The following is a 23,975-nucleotide window of genomic DNA, read 5'->3' as shown; positions in this document are numbered from 1 at the left end:
GATGAATGTATGTGGATGAATGGTTGAATGATTTAACAGTATAAATTATATTGAATTATTGTGATCTTAATTTTCCTGCTATGTAAAATGATTGCCCAAGTGCAGATTAAATCGTGATTTAATTCACATAATAGAAAAATGTATCAGGTCTAATAAAATCCTTGATACTGTATCTTCAAATTGTACACTCTGGATTTTTCCTTTTTGAGACTAACTTAATACCCTACTGGATCAGGCAGAATAAATCGGATGCTCAGAATGGGACATTGAACGTATTCCTGGGAAAATTAAGGAAAAGCTAAAAATCCAGGATTGGATTGAAACACTGGAAAAAGCAGAAGAGTTTACATCTTTGGCTCATCAGACAATAAACACACAAGATCGACGAGATCAGAAATTACTTAAAGAAGTTTCCGGACAAACAACAGCGAATAATCTTTTTAAGAGCACGTCTGAATGTTTTGAAGACTAATGAAATTTTATTTCTCCGGAAACAATCCAAAGATAACAAATGCCGCTACTGTACCAGCTCAGACATCGAAACAGTGCGACATCTACTCCTGCGTTGTCCAGGAACAGAAAAATCAAGAACCATCTATCTACGACCACATAGACTCAAACAGCTGACGTCAAGTGAAGAAGACTGGTGGAACAGGATAATGAGTGGGGACTCTACAACCCTGACTTTAGCAACAGCTAAACTCCTTGAGAGCCTGGACTTGGAAGGAAAGTTAAACTTGACAACTCTATATGAAGAAACAAACATGGAAGAGTAAACCACAAATCTTCATATCGAGACCAATGACGATACAAATCTTTAAAGCAAGGAAACTACTTTGTAAAAATTGTAAATTCAATTAAATACAAAAAATAAATAATTGTCAGAGCCAAGTTTCTTCCAATCAGAGGATGTGGAGGAAGTAGAGGAGGAGGCCATCATGTCACCACCACTGCCGTCGTCATCCGCACGCAGGACATTGCCTCCCAGAAGTTCACTGCAGGGTGAGGCAAGCCTGATTAGGCTACCACCTTCAACCCCTTTACCCCATCTGCTTCCAGCTCAAGCCATCAGTCTACCAGTGCCATTGCTTCCTCCACAAAGAGACATGTCACTCGACATTTTATCTTCAATAAGTACTCTGCTGGCAACCTTGCAACAAGGGCTGCCTGCATCAGCCCCGTTTGAGGAGCCTATTAGGCGACCTTGCACAGATGTCCCCGGCCTTCCAGGGAAAAGGTGATGTCCCTCCTGCCCCCGGAAGGGATAAGCACCATTCAGTGCCACAGAGGCTGTCTGATACTGGGACAGACACATATCCTGATGACGTGGTCTCCACACACTCGACCCAGAATGATGAATTTGACTATTTCATCACAGCTGATGGGCAACCAGTTGACATTCCACTCAGGGACTCACACCCTGCTAAACAGCAAAAGGAGTGTGCTGTACCAGCACAGATAGCACAGGAAATCTGTTTATCCTGCTGTTCGAAGACGGCTGGGAGGATGTCCTGATGACCTTAGCGCATCCTATGACTGCCCCGGCTAAGAAAGATCGGTTCAACAAAAAGTACAGAGCCCCAGAGAGCGTTACCGCCTGCCTCTGCACTCAACCCACACCAGACGTGTCTCTATGGCTGCCAGAAAGAGGTCGGCTAACCCATTGTCGGAATTCCTGCCGGATGACAAGAAGCAGGAGGCCTTGGACATCTTCGATGAAGGCGTGTTTGCATCAGGCAATGCCATTACGGTCTCTGTGGACATCACTGATGCTGGTTTTTGGCAGCAAGGGAATGGAGTGGTCCTCTGCAGGCTGTGTTGGCTCAAGGCCACAGATTTTTGACCCGATGACCAGTCCAGGTTCTTGGATATGCCCTTTGACGGATCTGCTCTTTTTGGGAAGAAGGTGGATGAGGCCTTACAGTCCATAAAAACAGACACTGAAACTGCTCGCTGCTTGGACTTACTACACTTTTGTTCAGGAAAAGGTGGCTATGGCAGGACTTTGTGGGATACCCACACCACATACCAGTCGTCGTCCTCTTACAAAACAATATATCCATCAGGGGACCAGTCCAGGAAAAGGTCCCCGTCGTACAGGGGTTCGAAGCGACGCTGTGGCTCATCCCAATCGACGGGCAAGTCCTGCAAACGGGCAGTGGGAGGACGACTGTTGGGGGGGGTTTGTTGAAGAATGGACATGCATCATGACCGACGAATGGATGTTATCCTTCCTCCATCAGGGCCACTCGTGCGAGTTCATGGACTATCCACTGGACATTCCTCCCGCGCACAAACCAGGGAAGTTGCGACAAGAAGTACGAGCTCTGCAGCAAAAGGGTGCAGTCAAAAAGGTGCCAAAGGATGAGCAGGGTACAGGAGTCTACTCCTGCTACTTCCTGGTAAGGAAAAAGTCACTGCGCAACAAGTCAGGGGGTTGGAGGCCCATACAAGATCTGAGGATGCTCAAAGTTCCTCACGGCACAGACGTTCAGCACAGTTACAGTACAGCAGGCATTGTCCCAGTTACAAGGAGATTTCTTGGCATACCTCGGGATGCCTACTTTCACATCCCTATTTGCCGCTCACACCAGCACTACCTACGCTTCGTGGTGGCAGGAGTACACTATCCATTCAAGGTGCTTCCGTTCGGCCAGTGGTCCGCTCCGTGGGTTACCAAATGCCTTGTGCCAGTGGTGGCGCACCTGTGGCGGAGGGATGTTCACGTCAACCCATATCTTGACAACTGGTTGGTGGCAAAAACCAACACCGCCACCACCATCCAGTGTCTACAGCAACTGGGTTTCTCCATCAACTTTCCAAAGTCATGCCAGTTTCCACCGCAACAGGCACTCCATCTCAGAACAAGACTCTACACCAAACCTTCACCGCCAGAACCTCGGCCGAAAGGGTGGCAGCTCCTCTAGGCAAGTTGTGCTGTCTCAATGGCACCCAAGTAACGCCAGTTCCGCAACTACAAATCCCTGCTGGGGAAATTATCATGTATCCCATCGATCACCAACTGCCGGTTACACATGCGACCAATTCAGGAATTCCTGGATGCCCGCTGGATCCAAGCCTCAGGGTCCTGGGACCGACCACATTGATCTGACACCTGTTTTCAAACAGACCCTTCGCTGGTGGTCAGTGAGGGAACATCTGGTTCAGGGATCCTCCTTCTGGTTGCCAACCATCAGGCCACCGTCACGACAGCTCCTTCACTGTAGGGTTGGGGTGCCCACTGTCAAGACCAGCCCACCAGGGGCCTTTGGTTGGGGGAGGAAAAGAGCCGGCATATCAACTTGCTGGAGCTACGAGCAATTTTTTGGGCCCTGAAGTTCTTTTATTCACCTCCTGAGTGAAAATATGGTACGGATTTACAACACAACAACAATGTTTTATGTCCGAAAAGCAAGGAGGAACAAGGTCCCCGCAGCTTTCCAGGGAAGACCAAGCCCTGTGGCATTGGGCTCTATGGCATGCCATGTTTCTCATTCCCCTTCATTTACCGGGCATTCAGAACACTCTGGCGGACTCCCTCAGCAGGAGTTGCACTCTTGCCACTAGTGGGTACTGCACAACGACCAACTTATCTTGTTTCAAACGTGGGGCACTCCGGAGATCGATCTCTTTGCCACCAACGACAACAGTCTCTGCAAGACCTTTGTCAGCCACTTACCCCAACTGGAGAACTTGGGGGGACGCCTTTGCGTTTCCATAGGGAGGGAAGTTTCTGTATGCATTGCCCCCCAACCGCCCCATTCCTCTGGTGCCTCAAGTACTACACACCTTCAGACTGTATCGGTGCAAACTGATATTAGTGACCCCTGCGTGGCTGAGACAGTTTTGGTTCTCCAACCTCCTTGTCCTCTCATCAGCAACACAGATCAAGCTGCGCCCACACCAGTCGCTCCTGTTTACAACCGGGGAACAAACCTGTGACCGTAATGGTCATTAGGATCAAGTGTGTTAAGAAACCAATGGGAACTTTATTTTCTAAAGTCCGGTTTTGAAAAAGTCCACAGGCCGAAACATGTTTAAACTAAGGGACATTTTTTGATTTGATCTAGAACTGTTGTGAAAAATGAGGATTTGGGTGAACCAACATTGGAATTGATGTGTAAACCAGAAACTATGGGATACTATTTGGAACAAATCTACAACTATTGTGAAAAACTTTTAAAGTCTATATAAAAAAACTTAATTGGATTTTTGTGCTCAGCGCTCATTAGAAACATCGCATCGACGTTATTTATTTTCAGGAGTGTAGGGGTTAACTTCTAGGTGATTCCAGGAGCAGAGAGATTATTCTACACAGACTAGAACATACAGCGAAGTGACTCTTTTCAGTACCCCAATCTCGTTCTGTAACAATACCTGCCTGAAAGTTTTCAATTACTTGGAGTATATGTTAAAGGCCTAATCATTTTATATTTTTGTACTTCTCTGTCTAACTGGAATTATTTTTGAAGGAGATGAGGTGTCCTTAGAACACTCTCACACCCCTCTGGAGTCTAAGCCTTGCTGCAGTACTGCACTACCTTGACTGGGTTTGGCTAGACTGCAGTGTCGTTCCTGTTTCACCATAATAGGTCGGCCTCTCAATCCGCCTCTAGGGTTGATTCTGAAACTTCAGCTGAACAGTGGACAAAACTCCTCTGCATCCCAACTCCAGATACCACTTCACATTTTGTTTGTGCATCTGTGGCAGCAGAGCCCACTTGACACCTAACTGAGGGTTACACAATGTACCATTGTCTCAAAAGGCAGCACTGTGCTATTGCAATGGAAAAGATGTCAAGTATTTCTATTGCCGTACATGGACAGCTTGACTTCAACCATTTTTTTACTTTATTATCTGAGAGGTCTGGTTGGATTTAGCATTTTCCAAAAAACGTCTAATGTCCTTAACTACTGAAAATGCATCTAGAACTTGGGATGAAAATAATGAGGCTTTCTTGAAACTTTTGTAGGCGTTCTCCTTCCAGAGCTGGTTGTCTCCATAATACTCCTTCTCAGTAAGAACACTGGCTTGATGCAGGAGGCTGGTGCCATTCCTCTACTTGCAGGCCTTCTGGATCATCTGGACCGGTTTAACCAGCTCGCACCTGGCAAAGAGAGGGATGACAATGAAGATTTGGCATGGCCTGGCATCATGGGTATGTCTGTTCCAATGATAACATTTATAGAAAAATAACGGTGTTCTTTTAAGTAAAATCAGTGCTACAGTAATTATATGGTCTCCTTGTGAGATATTGTTATTTAAGGGTGACTAAAGGACTACCTGGTACTGCTGAAGTAATTCCTTTGGAAAATCTGTCTTTGTATAATGATCATGAGTATGTTGTAAATGCCAGAAAGGTAGCTATCAGATTCTTGAAAGTTGTAAATGTGGCACTGAAAATAGCAACTGTGCATAGCTTTTCCAGTGCCTTTATAAACCAATATTGATCTGTACTTATGTGCAGCATTGCACACAACTAGAAATAAAAAATACTAAGAAAATTAAAACCTATAGCCAATGCATTGAAATCTCTCCACAGACTCCTGGTGGAGCAGGCAATCAAATTCATGATGATTATATTTGTCAGAAATGGGAGAACCTGTGTAATGGGAAAGAACAAGGGCAAATTACCTGTATGGGGTAGTGGCCACTCGAAAGGGTCTGTTTTAGGTTATTGTGCCTTTGTATATGAGAAATACCCATGCACATATCTGTCTGTTCCTATGACCAAGTACACTGCAGTACCAGAATGCTAGACACTTTTCTTAAAGAGTCCCAGTAGCAACAACAGGCACGTGTTTTTACCTTGTTGTTTGTTCAGGCAGTTTTTGTATAGCCGTCTGTTAGAGGATCTACATCCACCAATCTTATTTGGGGGGTGGGAGAGCCAACTCACCTGACAAAGGGAGGCCAACCATCTCTTATGGCAAGTAATGTGGGCAGAGCAACAGGCCTTGACTCTGGTATGGGTAGTAGGCTTACACGGGTATAATTAGTCCTCACACTTTTATCTCTAGAAAATATACTACACTGATATACTGAAAAATATATAATTTAAGTTATACATGTAACATAATTAGGACTCTCTGTCTGGTTAGAAAAATACTTAACATACAATACAAAGTGTTAAAAAAAAAAGTTTGTTGTAAAAACGCAAATGTCTAACTGGGCTCTCCTCACACCACTGCCAATGTGGGCAGTCTACTATCGCAGATAGACACCCAACATAAAGGAACAGGTGGGCGAACAAGGGAACCACACAACCTAGCAAGTAGTTTAACTTGCCCTTTGGGTCTGCACATTTAAGTGCAGTGTTTTATAGGCACCAGACACCTAGATCAGGGGTCAGAGCTTGACCTATTTAGAAAGCGAGGCAGAAAATAGAACCAGGCAATTTTAATCCATAGGTAAAATAGCCCTAAATGCCCGTAAGGCCAACACTGCCATAGCACATTAATGTAGCCCCCCTAGGACCAGGTATTCAAATACACATGCACAAATTATCATTATTACATCAAAAGGGATTAGGGGGGTTGTTAACAATACCTATGAGTCCAAGACTTCATAAATATCTGAATTCATTTTTGCCACACTTACCAATATTCACTCCAAGGAAAAATAGTCATTTACTAAAATTGTTAGTGTAGTGAACATTCACCTTTACAGGAGAAAAGAGTAGGTCTTTCTACAATAAATTACAAATCACAGGTACTTCCTAAAAATCTAGTCTTTGGCTTAGAATTCCCTTAACCTCTTTTAGGTACGGAAAAAATGTCCAGGGGCTAGTAAAGTACCACAAAGTCACTTGAGGAGACTTCCAGGGCAGATAGAAAATTCTGTAGCAATCAATAAGCCATCCACTGTAGGGAGAATCCTTCAGAAGGTTGGCAGATCTGCTTCTTCCAAGTTGCAGAACAAAGAGCCAAGAGAGAAAGGCAGGGGTCAGACAGAGCCTAAGTACCCCTGCAAAAAATGGGCTGAACAAAGGCCAACCCACCAATCAATAGAAGGTGTTGGGGTTACCGGGTCAGATGACCCACCATACTAGTTGGCCAGCACAGGGGTATGGAATGCTTAAAAGAAACAAGACGATCAACAAACCCACTTGAACGTCATTTGGGGGTAGCCAGGGGTCGGACCTGCGACCCCTGAGGTCTTCCTTGCCACCCCTTTGTTTATATTGAAGCTTCTGGGCTGTATGTGGCTCTTTGTTTCTCCAGCATTGGATCTTTCATGGATTCACATGCTTAGAATATTCCCCGTCGTCAGACTGGGAACCCTCGGTACACATATATATAGTCATTTCCAATAGGAAAAACTTCTGCCCTATCCCCGTCTGCGTCCTCTACGGGGCCGCCCACGTACGCCCCGTTGGACGTGATGGTATATAAGCCCCGCCCCCGCGGGTCCCTTCAGATTTCAACCGTCTCCAAAGATAGTGGGATCTCCTCGTGTATTTTCTTCAAATACTTATCGATTGTTTCTAACTCCCGCGAGTTGGTCTGTCTGGTCCGCTTCCAACTCCTACGAGTTTTGTTAGTTAATCTGGCAATAATGTCGGGTAAGCCTCTTTTCCGCCCGTGTGCCACGTGCGGTCTAAAGAAGGTTTATGAAGGGGATGGCCACCTTGACTGCATCTACTGCCTTCACCCCCACCACTCGGCGGACCAATGTGATATCTGCAAGGGGTTTTCCCAAAAAACCCTGAAGGACCGGAATCGGCGACTGGTCTCGTGGCTGAACGACGGCGCTGGAGCGTACCCTCAATCGGAGGTAGGATCGGTGCGCAGTATCGCCTCAGCGAAAACATCAGAAGCCTCCCGACGCTCACATCCGTCGGAACCTCCGGCCAAAAAATCACGGCCTACGGGGAAGGACGTGCCTCGAAGTCATTCCTCTAAGGCCTCATCGAAAGAATCGACGAAGAAATCATCTTCCTCTTCTTCTTCGTCGAAGAAAGACAAGGACAGGCCAAAATCCTCCTCGAGCGATCAGAAAAGATCAGCTACGAGTAGAGAGGCGGATAAACACAGGGAGAGCTCCGCGAAGGACTGCTTCCTCTTTGACCACATGGGCAAGAATAGGCGTTCCGTTTTTTCGATACCGATACTGGACCACGTATGGAAAGAGGGCGTCCAAACCATGCGGCATCCATTCTCGGAACCTGCGGTCAAAGGCCGCGTAGAGAAGAAATTTAAAGTTCCAGATTCGACGCCAAAATGCCTCTCTGCGCAACCCACGCCTGACTCGGTGGTATCGGCGGCGGCGACGAGAAAGGCAAAGGCCCAGCATAAGTGCTCTACCCCGCCGGACTCCGAAGCTAGACGCCAAGACGCTTTCGGTAAGAAGATCCTGTCAGTGGGAGCGTCAACAGTGAAAGCAGCGAACTCCCTGGCAATCATGGCCAGGTATGACAGGGAGATGTGGCACAGACTGGCACCCATTTTGGACCACCTCCCCGAAGAACACAGAAAATCAGCTATGTCCCTGGTTCGTGAAGGAGAAGAAGCCTCGAACCATGCTATCAATATAGCGGTGGACCTGGCAGACTCGGGGTTCAAACAAATTAACAATGGAGTGGTTCTACGACGCCAGGCCTGGCTCAAATGCACCAACTTTAGACCCGAGGTGCAATATAAGGTCGTCGACATGCCTTTCGAAGGTGACCACCTGTTTGGCGAAAAGGTGGATGAGGCCTTGAAAGGAATGAAAGAGGACTCTGAGACTGCGCGCTCGCTGGGCTCCCTCCAAAGCGGTAAGCCCTTTCGTTCCTTTCGCCCCTTTAGAGGAGCTACGGGAAACGCACGATTTGCGGGATCCAGGGATAGAGCATTCGGGAGGTCTTCATATCCGTCCCAAGGTTATAGACGCGCCTCACAGTCCTCGACCCGACGCAGAAATTTCCAGGCCTCTAAGAGACGTCCCACTTACTCGTCGTCGACGGGAAAACAAAAAGATCAACAATGACGTTCTAGGAGGGAGAGTGTCAAGTTGCGTCGAGGAATGGGAGTCTATTACGACAGATCGGTGGGTTCTGGACACGGTGAGACTGGGACATTCCCTAAGATTCAAATCCAGACCTCCAAAACGTCCACCGATATGCCTGTCTCAACCACACCTAAGCGTCTTGCGTCGAGAGGTTGCGCTCATGCTAAAAAAAGGCGCCATCGAATTAGTACCTGCCTCACAGAGAGGCTTAGGGGTTTACTCACGCTGCTTCGTAGTAAAGAAACCAAACGGGAAGTGGCGCCCCATCCTCGACCTACGGGACCTCAACAAAACCCTGCTGAGTCAAAAGTTCAAGATGCTTACTCTACAGGAGGTAATCAGATCGGTCCAAAAGAACGATTTCCTAGCGTCTCTGGACCTCCAAGATGCGTATTTTCACATTCCGGTGCGCACTCACCACAGGAGGTTCCTGAGGTTCCTAGTCGGCCAAACACACTACCAATTTATTGTGCTCCCTTTCGGCCTGAAGTCCTCCCCAAGAACCTTTACAAAGTGCCTAGCACCCGTAGCAGCCTGGCTGCGGAAGGAAGGGCATCACGTTTACCCGTACCTCGACGACTGGCTCGTGAGGGGATCCTCCCCAGCGTCGACCAACGACAGCCTATTGACCACCTTGCGACTGCTACAGCGTCTGGGATTTGCAGTGAACTACGAAAAGTCTTCACTAAAGCCCTCGAAGAGCTTGAAGTTCCTAGGTGCTCAATTCGACACCCACACGGGACTAGTGAAACCATCCCGGGAAAGGTTGTTGAAAATCAAACACCTGACAAGCCAACTTCGTTTACAGAGAAGGTTGTCAGCAAGAAAATATGCGGCTCTCCTCGGCTCCATGGCATCGTGCATCCACCTAGTCGCGAACTGCCGGTTGTTCATGAGACCTCTACAGGAGTTCCTATCAGACAGATGGAAGCAGGCCACAGGCCGCTGGTCGGACAAGATAATAGTCGACGACGAACGAGTTATCAAAGCCATCCGATGGTGGAAGGTGGCGCGCAACCTGGACAGAGGGGTCCCCTTGCAGGAGCCGGAATTTCAGAACACCATCATTACAGATGCCTCTCTGTCGGGCTGGGGAGCACACATGTCACGTCACCAAACCCAAGGCAGGTGGTCGTCGACCGAATCTCGCCTACATATCAACGTCCTGGAGCTAAGAGCGGTGAGATGGGCCCTGAAATCTTTCCTCCCACACATCAAGGGGTCAAAAGTAAGAGTGCTCACGGACAATACGACAGCTATGTTCTACCTGATAAAACAGGGTGGCACCAGATCCAGGACCCTCTCGAAGGAAGCTCAAAAGATCTGGCACTGGGCTTTAAAACACCACATCTCCCTAGTAGCATACCACCTACCGGGAGCGAAGAACTTACAGGCGGATTCCCTGAGCAGGACGATGTCACAAATACACGAGTGGGAGCTGGACTCCACTCAACTCGGGGAAATTTTCGAAAGATGGGGGACCCCGTCGATCGATCTCTTCGGCACGGAAAGAAACCGAAAATGTGCTCAGTTCGCGAGCAGATGGCCCCAAACAGACTCCCTGGGGGAAGCGTTCTCGTTTCCGTGGACAGGCAAGTTCCTCTACGCCTTCCCTCCATTTCCCCTCATACGGAGGACGATCCAGGGGATCCACAGGTACAATTGCCGGGTCATCCTAGTGGCCCCGCGCTGGCCGAGGCAACCATGGTTCTCAGACCTCCTTCATCTGTCGCTGGATCAGCCGATACCATTCAGAAAAGTACCGAACCTCCTGTCCAGGGACGAGGGGACCGTGTGGCACCACAATCCGGACAGCCTGAACTTAACTGCATGGCTCCTGACTTCTCGGAGTTCGGGAACCTAAAAGTCTCGGCTGATTGCCGAAGGATTCTGCAGGCGGCCAGAGCCCCGTCCACTAACAAATCATATGCAAGCAAATGGAAAAGGTTTTGTATATGGTGTCAAACACAACAAAATATACAACCTTTGGAAGTAACTCCGGAGCAAATCCTCCCGTATCTTCTTCATCTTGCGGAAAGCGGACTGTCATCATCGTCAATCAAAGTACACCTGGCGGCTGTTTCAAGATTTACCAGAAGAAGACAGTCCCCTCCACTATTCAGTGACAGGCTAGTGAAGCATTTCATGAAGGGTCTGTTTAGAACCTTCCCTCCGGAAAAACGGTTCCCACCGTCGTGGAGTCTGAACACGGTTCTAGCTGCCTTAATGAAGCCTCCCTTTGAGCCAATGTCCTCTTCATCTCTACAATTTCTATCTTGGAAACTCGCGTTCCTAGTTGCCATCACTTCGGCTAGATGAATGTCGGAACTACAGGCACTGGTCATAGACCCTCCATATCTGAGGTTCTTTAAGGACAAAGTTATTTTATCAACTAACCCTTCATTCATCCCAAAAGTACCGTCGGTCTATCATAAGCACTCGACCCTGGTACTCCCTACTTTCTTTGCATCTCCTTCGTCGACGGCGGAGAAGGCTCTTCACACTCTGGACGTCAAAAGGGCACTAAAATTTTACCTACAAAAAACGCAAGATATCAGAACCACCAGACAGCTATTCGTCGCCTACGGCCCCTCGGCTAGGGGTAAGGCTATCTCCAAACAAGGTCTGGCTCGCTGGGTCTCCTCGGCGATTACCCTGTGTCATTCCAAGGCCGGGAGACCTCTACTACATCGTCCCAGAGCCCATTCCACGAGATCGACATCTTCCTCCGTGGCTCTATGGGCAGGAATTCCGCTGACGGACATCTGCCAAGCGGCGGCATGGTCTGTTCCGCACACGTTTACTCGCCACTACTGCCTGGAAAAGCAGCACGCGGATGAGGTACAAATGGGAAGGGCAGTGCTTCGCCACCTTTTTCAATGAGGTAAGCCAAAGTTTCAAGTAAAATGCTGCCTATTATTATTATTATTTGGCCTCAACTGGTTTTTCTGAGTGTATACATGGAGGTGCATAGTTTATTGACCTAAACATAAGTGGTTGGATAGATATGTGCGCAAGGGGTGCATACTGAGTCATATGACATAGCATTGTATGGCGAAAATCCGTTTCGTATCAGTATATTAAGTTGTTGCTTACATACATGGTGTAAACGGTAGTGTTTGGGGGTGTCTCTACGACTGTAAGTTACATTGCACTCTCACCTCCTTCTTGATGTTACTGCTTTACAATCTATTCTAAGCATGTGAATCCATGAAAGATCCAATGCTGGAGAAGGGAGTAGTTTCTTACCTGTAGCTCCATTTCTCCAGCATTGGTATCTTTCATGGATTCACATGCGCCCTCCGGCCTCCCCGGACTGCAATGTGGAAGATTGGTATGCAAGCAAGTTTTTCCCCCGTTATCTTGGAGGGGTCGAAATCTGAAGGGACCCGCGGGGGCGGGGCTTATATACCATCACGTCCAACGGGGCGTACGTGGGCGGCCCCGTAGAGGACGCAGACGGGGATAGGGCAGAAGTTTTTCCTATTGGAAATGACTATATATATGTGTACCGAGGGTTCCCAGTCTGACGACGGGGAATATTCTAAGCATGTGAATCCATGAAAGATACCAATGCTGGAGAAATGGAGTTACAGGTAAGAAACTACTCCCTTCTGGAGTGGCTGGCTTTCTTTTTCAGGCCTCTTAAACATGGGGTTCCACAAGTGTAACACTTTGAGCAGTGACCCTAAATAAGAAAGAATAGGTATAACAAATTTGTCTTTCTGGAATTCTATAAAATTGCTAGACTCAAATTTTATTTCAGGCACACTTCATTCAGGGGGTGATTCACTGATTTCGTCTGTTCTTAAACACCTCAAATTCACTTCCAAAAAGCATTTAGAGTACTGGATGCTGTGTGAATGTGCATATTTCCCTGTGCTACTCTAAATTCTTTAATACACAGTTATGAACTCTCCCAATGGTATTTATTTTGCCAACCTCTGAAGCCTGAAGAGTAAATCCACGCATGCTTGACATGTGGCCAACTTTGCACCAGACCTGCAGATGAACTGGCCTGCTGTTAAATTTCAGTTACCAATTTGATGGTTTCCACTACAGAGTGTAATTTACTTTCTGACTTTGAGAACATTCAGATATGTAATTGCTAATTTTACTGTAGCCCGGAACATAGCTATACCTGGTAAGATAGCTCAGTGGGTTGAACACTCGCTGCTGCAAAATGTGTGATCTGCAGGTGGCAGGTTCAAATCCCAGCAAGGCCAACTCTGCCTTTCATCCTTCTGAGGTTGATAATAAGTACCAACATGGGTTGGGTGATTTTGTATGTATATTTGTCCTATATATAAAGTTCTTAAGTGTAAGTGCTCTATAATAACGCACCAATTTTTGGCCTTCGGCGTCTGCTTGCATTCAGAGTAATTTGGTAATATGGGTCTATCCACACTGATATTAACAATACATTTGGTGATCCACTCTTGCATGAAGTGTATATCGCTTTACAGTGATAACATAACCATATTTCGAGGGGATTGAGTCCTTCTTCGTATTCCATATCTGACAGTAATCAACACAGCTGTGCTGCTTCGGAAAATCTTTCTGCGTCGATGACGTTGATACGCTGTCCTCGAGGGGCTCCGTCGAGCCGACATCGCCAGATGTTATACGTAGGACGCATGATGCCCGTAGCCTCAGTTACGTTTTTTCCGCGAACATGTACGCTTCGGAGATCTCGGCGCACCTCGGCTCTTCTGAGTTCTGTTCTTTCGGTTCCTCGAACCTGTTCGTTTGTGAAAAAAAAGGTCACAGCCAATTAAAGCACTCACTTGGCGACCGCTTATAATTTTTGAATGATGAACTAGTATTAAGAAACTGTTGTCAGCATGAGGAATCCCCAATGGTTGTGTGGCTGCTACACAAAATCACTAAGAGAAATAAGGAATTGGGAAAAGCTTACTCAAATGCGCCAACCTTATGTGTAAAAATGGTTCACAGGTGAGTCAGTTTTCAATAATATTTTTCAAATCTTCTTTATTTTCCAAGCTTCAATTTAAATGAATAAAGAAATCATATAGTGTTGACTTCACACCTTGTGTATGCTCTTAAATCCAAATATACAAATCATATTTCAGTTCCTAGCTCGACACGTGTTTCCCCATTGATGGTTCCAATGGTTCTTCAGGAGATGGAACTTAATCTAACAAAATAAATAGAAAGAAAATTGGGCTAAGAATGATTTCTTTTGTAAAGTGCATTAGAAAAGATATACATTTTGAGCTTTTTATAATTCAAATGATATTATTTGACAATTTCTATGTGCATATAGAATAAGATAATTCAACTCACTATGTTAATTTTTATTTCCAATAGATGAAAAATAATTGTACTTGGTATCCTATTTTTCTTATTTTGAAAATGTTTTCCTTAATGGCTATTGTTTTAACTCTCAGGCTATTAGTATGCCAAAAAGTTACTAAAGGAAGCGAAAAAAACAAAATTGTACTGTTTTGTTTGAAAACAGCTGATAGTGGAATTGAAGAAAAGTTAAAGTATTGAGGCTTGGAGCTAAGCTTGATGCTTATTTGCCTTCTAAATACAAAAGTGTCTTACCTTGTTTTGGGGGCTAGCCAATTTGTAGAGTCCTACACTGCCATGATAAGCTTGTAGGATGTTACCAAACCGAAGATTCGTATTGATGGAATTGCACGCGCTATTTATATAATTAGCGATGCGAGATGACGTCTTCGCGCCGCACCTCTCGTGATCTAGCGCAACGTGATGACGTCATCGCACAGAGCAGCGTAAATATCGGCCATTTTGAAATTGGGATTTCGTTACGGAGTTACTTTTGGAAAAAATGAAATTTTAAATGATGTGTTCAAACTAACAAATCTGCTTGGCTAAATTATCCAAAAGAAAAAAAATATATGGGTATTTGGTTTTATAAGAATAGTTTCTGTGAATTTAATGATTTCTTCTAAGCTAAGATTTTATCATCATAATGTGACGTATAAACGTCATCACATGGAACTGCAAGGTGGTCAGTCCTGTTGAGATAGTGATGCCCTTTTAAGGGCTTGCTATAGCAATCTTATTATCCTGCATAAGTGTAAGAAAATATATTTCTACTTAGACAAAAGTTTTTGGGGATGTGAACGGTCTTTATTAAGGTACTATTATTTTGTACTCAATTTTATAACTATATTTCTGATCTAAATGTCTTTTTTTGCCTATTATGTTATTTTGTTCAAAAATTACTCCTTAGTTCAAAATTGAATTATAGATTATTTTCAACACTCAAAACACAATGTACCTCTCATGCAATTATATTTCACATGTAAATTTACAACCAGTTATACATTTCTGTATCACAATTTAGCCTTAACACACGTGTCCATGATGCAGATCCATTTACTTTCTTGTTTTCGTAGTAATTCTTCCTTGTTCCATCCCCGCGGGGGTAGCACAACTTTCTCCAAGCCAACATTTTTTAGTTTTGTCAAATCAAATGTTGGATGATTTGTGATAATATGAACCGAAATGGGGGATCGGAGGTCTTTGTTGCGGATAGCTCGTAAATGTTCAATAATTCTCACCTTTAATTTCCTGATTGTACTCCCAATGTAGAGTTTCCCACATATACATTCAATTCCATATATTGTATATGTTGAATTACAGTTAATCATTTGTTCAATTTGTTTTATCTTTCCATTTGGAAGAAGAATGTCCTTTTTTCCTTGATGTATATATGGACATAGTTTACAATGTCCGCATTTATAGGTGCCATAGTTCCAATGGGGAAACACGTGTCGAGCTAGGAACTGAAATATGATTTGTATATTTTGATTTAAGAGCATACACGAGGTGTGAAGTCAACACTATATGATTTCTTTATTCATTTAAATTGAAGCTTGGAAAATAAAGAAGATTTGCAAAAATATTATTGAAGACTTTAACTCACCTGTGAACCATTTTTACACATAAGGTTGGCGCATTTGAGTAAGCTTTTCCCAATTCCTTATTTCTCTGTTCGTTTGTGAGATCAATGATGTCTTCTTCTACCCCACGGCCGGGTTTTAAGAAGTGTCGGGATTCCGGGTCCAAGATGTCGTTGACGGATTCGCACGTCGCTTGCCTCTGGTGCCCCGGTGAGGACCACGACACGGATGACTGTGTGGACTCCCAGTCGCTTACTTCGAAGGCCTTGCGGGAGCGTAAGAGGAAGCTTTCTTTAGGTAAGGTGACCAAGCCTCGTAAGCCAAGGTCCTCTGGGCTTTCGACTGACGATTCGAGGGGCGAATCTCCGCATCGTCGTCGTCGGTCCAGGAGGTCTCGGCCCCGGAGTAGGTCCTGCCATTCCTCTGCCTCTTCGAGGCACTCCCGGAAGCGCTGTCATCGATCGCCTTCCCGGTCCTCTTCTGAGGACGCCACCCGTTGTCGGGTTGCTTGTCCCACCAAGCATTCGACTCCTGAGGAATGGGCTTCCTTCTGTAAGGTGATGTTGGAGATTTTTGAATCGCAGGGCTCCGGTCCGTCCTTGCCTCCCGACCGTACTAGACACCGCTCGTATGCCTTCGGGCTCGGGTGGTCAGCACGATTCGCGGGAGAGGTCCCGCTCGGACAAAGGGAATCTCTAGTCATGCCTGTTCCAGGTCCCGGTCCTCGACGCCCTCGAGACCGTCGGAGCCTGTGAAGTTTTCGAAGAAGACATTGACGCCTTTGGCGCCAAGGTCGTCGAGAGACTCTCCCGAGGCTCCGCCTCCGAAGAAGTCATTGACTCCATCGGCACCCAGGCTGTCGAAGGACACGCTCGGGGCTCCGCCCTCGAGGACTGTGTCGAAGCTGTCAGCGCCACACTCGACGTCGACGCTGATTCCATCGACGCCTTTCGAGGCTGTTTTGTCAGAGGTACCCCGTGGCACGGTGGAACCCCCTAGAAAGGCTCTGGCCAAGGCAAAAAATGTCTTTATCCCTTATTCTGTGCCCACATTCCAGCCTCTGGATTAAATGAGGGGTCTGAGGAAGGTGAGGTTCATGCAGAGGTCCCTGATTACCTCCTTTCTGGTCATAGCCAACTTGAGGACCTGCGTCAGTCGTTGCACGACACCAGTGGTCTAGACACCTCTCCAGAGGTGGTTTGGTAGGCCTGAGCCTGGCACGCATGCCGCGTCCTCATACCGGCACCTGATGTCGAGGGTCACGGATTACCTGGGGTGGTCGCCCCCCCCCCCCCAGGGGATTTTCCGCAGGATGACCTGACTGATATCCTCGACCAAAGTCCACCAACTGACCCGGTGCTGCCATTCCATATGGCCTTGCAGAGCAGGGTGGCTGCGGCTTGGACTTCTCCGGAGAGTCTCCCGGCAGTGAGCAAGTCCTTGCCGAAGAAATATCGCCCAGCCAGTGGCGGGACGACAAACGTTTTGACGGCTGGGCGAAGGTGTTTTCTTCTGGGGGTATGGCACTTCAGGCTGCCAACTCAGTTTGTGCCTTGTCTCGTTTCACGCACACGCTGTGGCACTGTATTTCCTTAGCGGCTGATCATATTGCTGAAGGGGAGGAACGGGATGGTTTTCTGGCTATCGTGCAGGATGGCAAGGATGTCGTGTGAATCCGTTCAGTCGGGTCGGGACATGGTTGATTGCGTCAGTCGGTCCATGGTGGCGAGCACCGTAATACGCAGGCTTGCGTGGTTGAGGAAGTCGGGGTTTGGCCCTGATGTGCAATGCCGGCTCCTCAACATGCCCTTTGATGGTGACCATCTTTTTGGCAGCAAGGCTGACGAGAGCCTTCAGAGGTTGCAGACCTCCAAAGCTGCAGCAAAGTCGTTGGGCGCTGCAGTTCGCCAACCTCCGCATTTTCGTCCTAGGGGACAGCAATGGAGGGGAGGTTCCTTTTGTTATTACTCATCCTTTAGTAAATCGAGAGGAGCTGCAAGTCAAAGGGGCCACCGTAGGAGAGCCAGAGGTGGAAAACAAGGTACTCGAGGTGCCAAGGCCACTCGGGCAGTCGCCTCTTTGCCCTCAGGCACTGCCGCAGCCGCTTCAGCTCAGTCATGAGGCCATGTCCCATGGTTCGCCGGTTGGGGGGAAGGCTGGCGCAGCATCTTGTAGAGTGGTGTGCCATTACTTCAGATGTGTGGGTTCTGGAGATCATAGCCCACAGCTGCTGTCTTCCTTTCCGGCAGAGGCCTCGCGACAATCCACCAGGGAATCTCTCTTTGAAGAGTCTGGATCCGCTCCTTGCACAGGAAATACAATCCCTGCTGGAGAAAGGCACCATAGAACTGGTGCCTGTAGCGGAGAGGAACAAGGGATGGTATTCCCCTTATTTTTTGATTTCGAAGAAAGACGGGGGATTGAGACCCATCATGTACTTGGCGGTTTCAACAAGCTCCTCAGGAAGGACAAGTTCAAGATGGTTACTCTGTCTCAAGTCCTCCAGGCCCTTCAACTTCAGGACTGGTTGGTGTCTCTCGACGTCAAGGACGCTTACTTCCATGTGCCGATCCATCCCAAGCACAAGAAGTACCTGAGGTTCGCAGTTGGCGACTCGCACTTTCAGTTTCGGGTCCTACCGTTCGGATTGACCTCCGCCCCGAGGGTTTTCACCAAGCTTATGGTGGTGGTGGCAGCGTATCTCAGGAAAGGGGGGATTGAAGTCTACCCCTACCTGGACGATTGGTTGATCAGGGCGCGATCTCCCGAGCAAGTCCTGGATCATCTGTCCGTCACCTGCCACTCCCTTCACAAGCTGGGCTTCTCCCTCAACTTAAAGAAGTCTCATTTGACACCAACTCAGCGGCTCCAGTACATCGGAGCAGTGCTCGACACTTTCCTGGGGCAGTGTTTTCCTCCCCAGGTGAGGGCTCTTCACATTCAGCAGATGGTATACAAGTTTCGACATGCCCAGAGTCTCCCGGCATTGGAGTTCTTGAGGTTGCTCGGCATCATGGCATCCTGCATTCTTTTGGTGCCAGAGGCTCGACTGCGGATGAGATCTTTGCAGTGGGCTCTCAAGATGCAGTGGTCACCGTCTTCCAGTAGGATATCGGACACGGTTCAGGTGCCGCCCTCGGTCGCCTAGGACCTTCTGTGGTGGGCCGACGAAGGCAATCTGATGAGGGGGGCTCCCTTTTGGCTACCCGGGCCGGAGGTGACGATAGAGACGGACGCATCCCTCACGGGATGGGGAGCTCATGCCAACGAGTTGACAGTCAGCGGTCGTTGGTCTCCGTCCAGACTCCATATCAATCTGTTGAAACTGAGGGTTTGCCCTGAAGGCTTTTCTGCTGACTGTGCGAGGAATGAATGTCCTGATTCTGACGGACAACACAGTGGCCATGCACTACCTCAACAAAAAGGGGGGTGGCAGGGTCACTTCCTCTGTGCAGGGAAGCAATGCAGCTCTGGTTCTGGGCCGTCCAGCAGGAAGCTTTGGTCTCAGCAGTTCATCTGGCCAGAGACGAAAACGAGACGGCGGACACTCTGAGCAGGCAGAGTGCAATCTCTCAGGAGTGGGAGTTGGCTCAGGAGATTCTCCTGGATATCTTCGCCCTTTCGGGGACCCCTCAGGTGGATCTCTTCGCCTCCAGTGTCAACCGGAAGTGCGAAAGGTTCTGCTTGCGGGAATTTCCTCCAAGAGGATCCTTAGGAGACGCGTTCATGGTGGAGTGGTTCTTCCCACTACTGTACGCGTTGCCTCCAGTCCCCGTCATGCCGCAAGTGCTGCGGAGGTTACGGAGGTTCGGTTCCCGGATGATCCTCATTGCTCCAGCATGGGCCCGGAGGACGTGGTACCCGGACCTTCTCGACTTGTCCATCTGCCCTCCACGTCGTCTTCCCTACCGAGACAATCTGCTTTCACGGGAGGGGGGTCAGTTTCTCCATCCAGAGGTCAGCTCCCTCAATCTTCACGCTTGGCTTCTGAAAGGTTGAGGTATAAGGATTGGGACCTCCCTGAAGACGTGGTGGAGGCGTTGCTTTCGGCCGGACGGCCGGCAACAAAGTCCCTGTACCGTTGCCGTTGGAGAAAGTTCTGTGACTGGTGCAGGGTTAAGAATGTGGATCCTTTTTCATGTGACATTCCTGTAGTTCTATCTTTTTTGCTTTCTTTGGCCCACAAGGGCCTGCAAGTGGGTACCATTAAAGGTTACCTGGCGGCGCTGTCAATATTTAAGCGCACGTCGGAGGGGTGTTCTTATTTTAAAATCCCTTTAATTTCTCAGTTTCTGAAAGGGTTCACTGTGTTCCCTCCGTCACCTTTCCAGGTGCCCGGTTGGGATCTGAACCTTGTTCTCAAGTTTCTAATGGGTGCTCCATTTGAGACTTTACATTATTGTCCTTTGAGACTGTTGACCCTTAAAACTGTATTTTTAGTTGCGGTCACTTCCGCTCGCAGAGTGAGTGAGTTAGAGGCACTTTCAGCTAAGCCACCCATCACTGTGTTTCATAAGGACATGGTTGTCCTTGGAATTCGTCCTTCCTTTCTTCCGAAAGTGGTGTCGGAATTTCATTTAAGCCAGAAGGTTATTCTTCCGGCATTTTATTTTCCTCCGCATCCTGGTAAGGACGAGGAGAGTCTCCATAGGTTGGATCCTAGGAGAGCTTTAAGTTTCTACATTTCACGCATGTCCCGGGTCAGAGTGGACGATCCGCTCTTTATAGGTTACGCTGGAAGGCGTTTGGGACAAGCTGTGACTAAGCAGACTTTGTCTAGATGGATTATCTTGGCAATTTCTGAATGTTAACGCTCGGCGGATAAGGACCCTCCAGTAGGTTTACGGGCCCATTCTACTACGGGTATTGCTGCCTCTACTGCCCTGCAGAGGGGTGTTCCTATTCGTAACATCTGTGAAGCAGCCACTTGGGCTTCGGCTAAATTTTTGTACGTCACTACTCCCTAGATTCCATCCATGGGCAGGATCTGGCCTCTGGCAAGGCGGTCCTTTACTCTGCAATTTGATTGGGCATTCTAAATTTCTATATTCTAAATTATTTTCCCACCTCCTTACGTTGGTGCTGCTTTGGGAGTCTGTCATAGATATGTAATACATCGGAGGACCCAATCCCTTCGAAGAACAAGTTACTCTCTTACCTGGTAACGTTCTTTCGATGGGATGGTCCGACGACGTATTCCATATCGCTCCCTCCCTGCCTACCCCGCTACAGAATTTCTTATGCGATTGCAGCTTACGTTTCCGCAAGGTTTTCTGTGGTCATACTGGCAGAAGATTGGTGCCACACGTTCTGAGGAAAAAAACTACAACTGAGGCTACGGGCGTTGTGCGTCCTATGTATAACATCCGGTGAGGTCGGCTTGACGGAGGCCCTCGAGGACAGCGTATCGACGTCAACGACGCAGGACGCAGATGCCGAAAGATTTTCCGAAGCAGCACAGCTGTGGTGATAACCGTCATCGATATGGAATACGTCATCGGACCATCCCATCGAAAGAACGTTATCAGGTAAGAGAGTAACTTGTTCTTTTCGTAGCGTACTTAGGAACAATGCTATGTGATGCCACTTCCTGGTTAGTCAAGGGGTGAAAGGTTGTGTTCAATCGCTTCCTGTGATGTCACTTCAGGGTGGGGGTCAAATGAAATAACTTTCTGTGACGTCATCAGAGATCAAGGGTTGTGTGATGTCACTTCCGCTACCCCAGGCATTTTGGTGAAATGACATCCCTGATTATAGAGGCAGTTTCTTCACTGCAAGGCTTTTAAGGTCCAAAAATGCAACCCTAGCTAAAGACAGTTCAGAGAGGTCTCAAAGTCTTGACAAGTAGCAGAACAACTGTTTGGGAGAATTCTCAGAAATGTGCTAATTCCTCTCTACCTTAAAGACACCCAGCTCTTTTGCTGGACTGTAGGACTTTTTCAATTTTACCTAGAGAGAGTGAGACCCTTTTTTCGCACTCTCTCATGTATTTTTCTGTGATTTGAACTCTGTTTCTTTTGGTTGGGGAGTCTGGCAAACTCCATAGGCATCATCTTTTACATTGTGGCACACAGCACCTTCAGTGTAGTGGCACAGGGAAGTCGTCTTCGATTTCCCGAAGGTTTAAATACCTTTCTCTTGGATAACTATTGTTTCCAAGAGCAGTGAAGTGAAATTGACTACTTACATTTGTAACTTCCTAGACCCAGCACACACTATCTTACAGTAGGGTGCTGGAGGGGTTACTTAGTATCCCCTTTGTCTAGTTTCTCATGTAACATTTTTGTTTCCCTTTCCTCGATGAATGGCTGGTGGTAGTGGTTTACTTTGAACTACTGTGGTGTCTTTACCGCAGGCTTCTTTCGCAGCTGCAGTAAAGCACCCAAGGGTGCCATTTTTGTCAAAATGTCCCCGGTCTTCTTTTTTAGCTATTTCTTCATGGAAAGGTCATTCTTTTTTTTAAAAACCTTTATTTTTATTAGCTTGATGACACAACAGAGTACAGGCGGAGGCCCAACCGGGGCAAGCAATGACAATTTACGGTACATACCTATAGGACAACCTTTGTTCTTTAGCTCCACATGTATCAGTGCAGGTGGCGCAGCAGGGTAACAGACATCTTAAGCCAATAGGAGCTTAAACCCTAGCGGACATAGGGGAGCGGGAGGCCAGTGATGCAGAGTCTGTCAGAATGGGCCATGAAGGAACAATACTTCAGGCAGATATTCCTGGGCCTTGAATGCGTCGATTGTTGACTAGACCAAATCTCCTCTGTGTCCGAAGCTCCTCTGTGCCCTAAGCCATTGTGTGTGTGAGGGTGGGGCAGGGCGGAGCCAGCATTGTAAGACGCAATGAACGGCCAGTAGCATGCATAGGCCAGCTATCTTCTTGGAGTCACAGCTCAAGCCGGGGAAGTCATGGAAAAGACACAGCAATGGGGACGGGTTGAATCTACTATCCAAAATGGCGGATAAGGAAAGGTCCTTCTTGAGATTTACTGTGTGCCAAACCAGGTTTGGTCCCTTTGTTAATTTTGTCTTTTGGCGGGATTCATGAGTGAAGCCCCCCCTCTGGCTCCAGGGTGTCTGGTGGGGGCAGGAAGGAGGTGCCCGAAACTCCCTCTGCTTAATCTCCTAGGAGACAGGAATGCACTCTTAGGTGATTGGCCGGCTGGCTGTCCGGCAAGGACAGCCACCCTGCTGGGGACTGCCAGCTAGGCTGGAATGAATGGGAGAAACCTGCAGTAAAGGCGAGGCTTTTTGGCTTGGAAGGCAGAGTCAACCACTGGATGAAGGAATCTGAAGAAGAACTTGAGAGACGCCTGCTGCAACTCCTGGAGCGTTGGTTTGCCCGGTGAAGCCCTGCTGCTGTGCTGAAGCTCCGAATTTGACTTGAGAAGCCTTGCAAGGACAACTTCTCTTCTTGAGTTTGTGGGTCCAATCGACTCCAAAGTAAGCCACCTGGATTTCCTCTCGGATCTAGTTGAACTTCCACTGCAGTTGCAGCTGGAACCGAATAGCCAGGGAGAGGAACACCAGATTGTGTGCGTTGCTTTTAAGTTGCCAATAGCTCCAGGAAGCAGGACTGACCGAGCCTGAGCCACCTCAACAGAGTGCTGAACCCCAGATGCAAGGAAAGCCTATCTCGACAGCCAGACACTGCGGTGGTGCAATTTTGCGGTAGACACAAGGAGGTGAAACACAGAAGTGCCACTTGTTTGAAGATTGATGGTTGGGGTCGGTGACTGTCCCATTGCAGTGCAGGAGTCCCCAAAAGTCCTCCCTCTTGTCCCCACGACTGAGGCCCAGGAACACCAGGATCACCAGGATCTGCAGAGCTGCACAGGAACAGAAGTCACCTGCCACACTTTTCTTCTAACTAAAGGTACTGTACAGTCTAAAAACTTACCTCCTGTTGTGTAGCCTTGTTAGTTCTCAATTGAGACTTGTCTTGGTTGCTCTGTAGAGTTGCTTGAATCTTCTACTTTCACAAGCCTAAAAGCTTGTGGCCCTACTTTGATTTCTTCTTTTCTGCAAGGACTTCTAAAACATTGTGCAAGACTTTTACCTACTTCTGAGAAGTGC

At 47.6% G+C, this 23,975-nt stretch overlaps 1 protein-coding gene across 4 annotated transcripts in view; it reads left to right on the top strand.

Annotated features, from left to right (window-relative positions):
* The window catches only part of HERC2 (HECT and RLD domain containing E3 ubiquitin protein ligase 2), a 2,956,340-nt gene that overhangs the window by 751,038 nt on the left and 2,181,327 nt on the right, over nucleotides 1–23,975 (top strand). For all 4 annotated transcript variants that reach the window (XM_069636605.1, XM_069636607.1, XM_069636603.1 and 1 more), the window contains exon 23: nucleotides 4,974–5,159. In XM_069636605.1, coding sequence (XP_069492706.1) covers nucleotides 4,974–5,159 — 186 coding nt within the window. The remainder of the gene's footprint in view (nucleotides 1–4,973; nucleotides 5,160–23,975) is intronic.

Source organism: Ambystoma mexicanum, chromosome 7p, assembly GCF_040938575.1.
Source record: "Ambystoma mexicanum isolate Mex_15411 chromosome 7p, UKY_AmexF1_1, whole genome shotgun sequence".
NCBI classification, from domain to species: domain Eukaryota; kingdom Metazoa; phylum Chordata; class Amphibia; order Caudata; family Ambystomatidae; genus Ambystoma; species Ambystoma mexicanum.
Note: the sequence above shows the minus strand (reverse complement) of the source record. Positions and strands in the feature narration are given on the sequence as shown.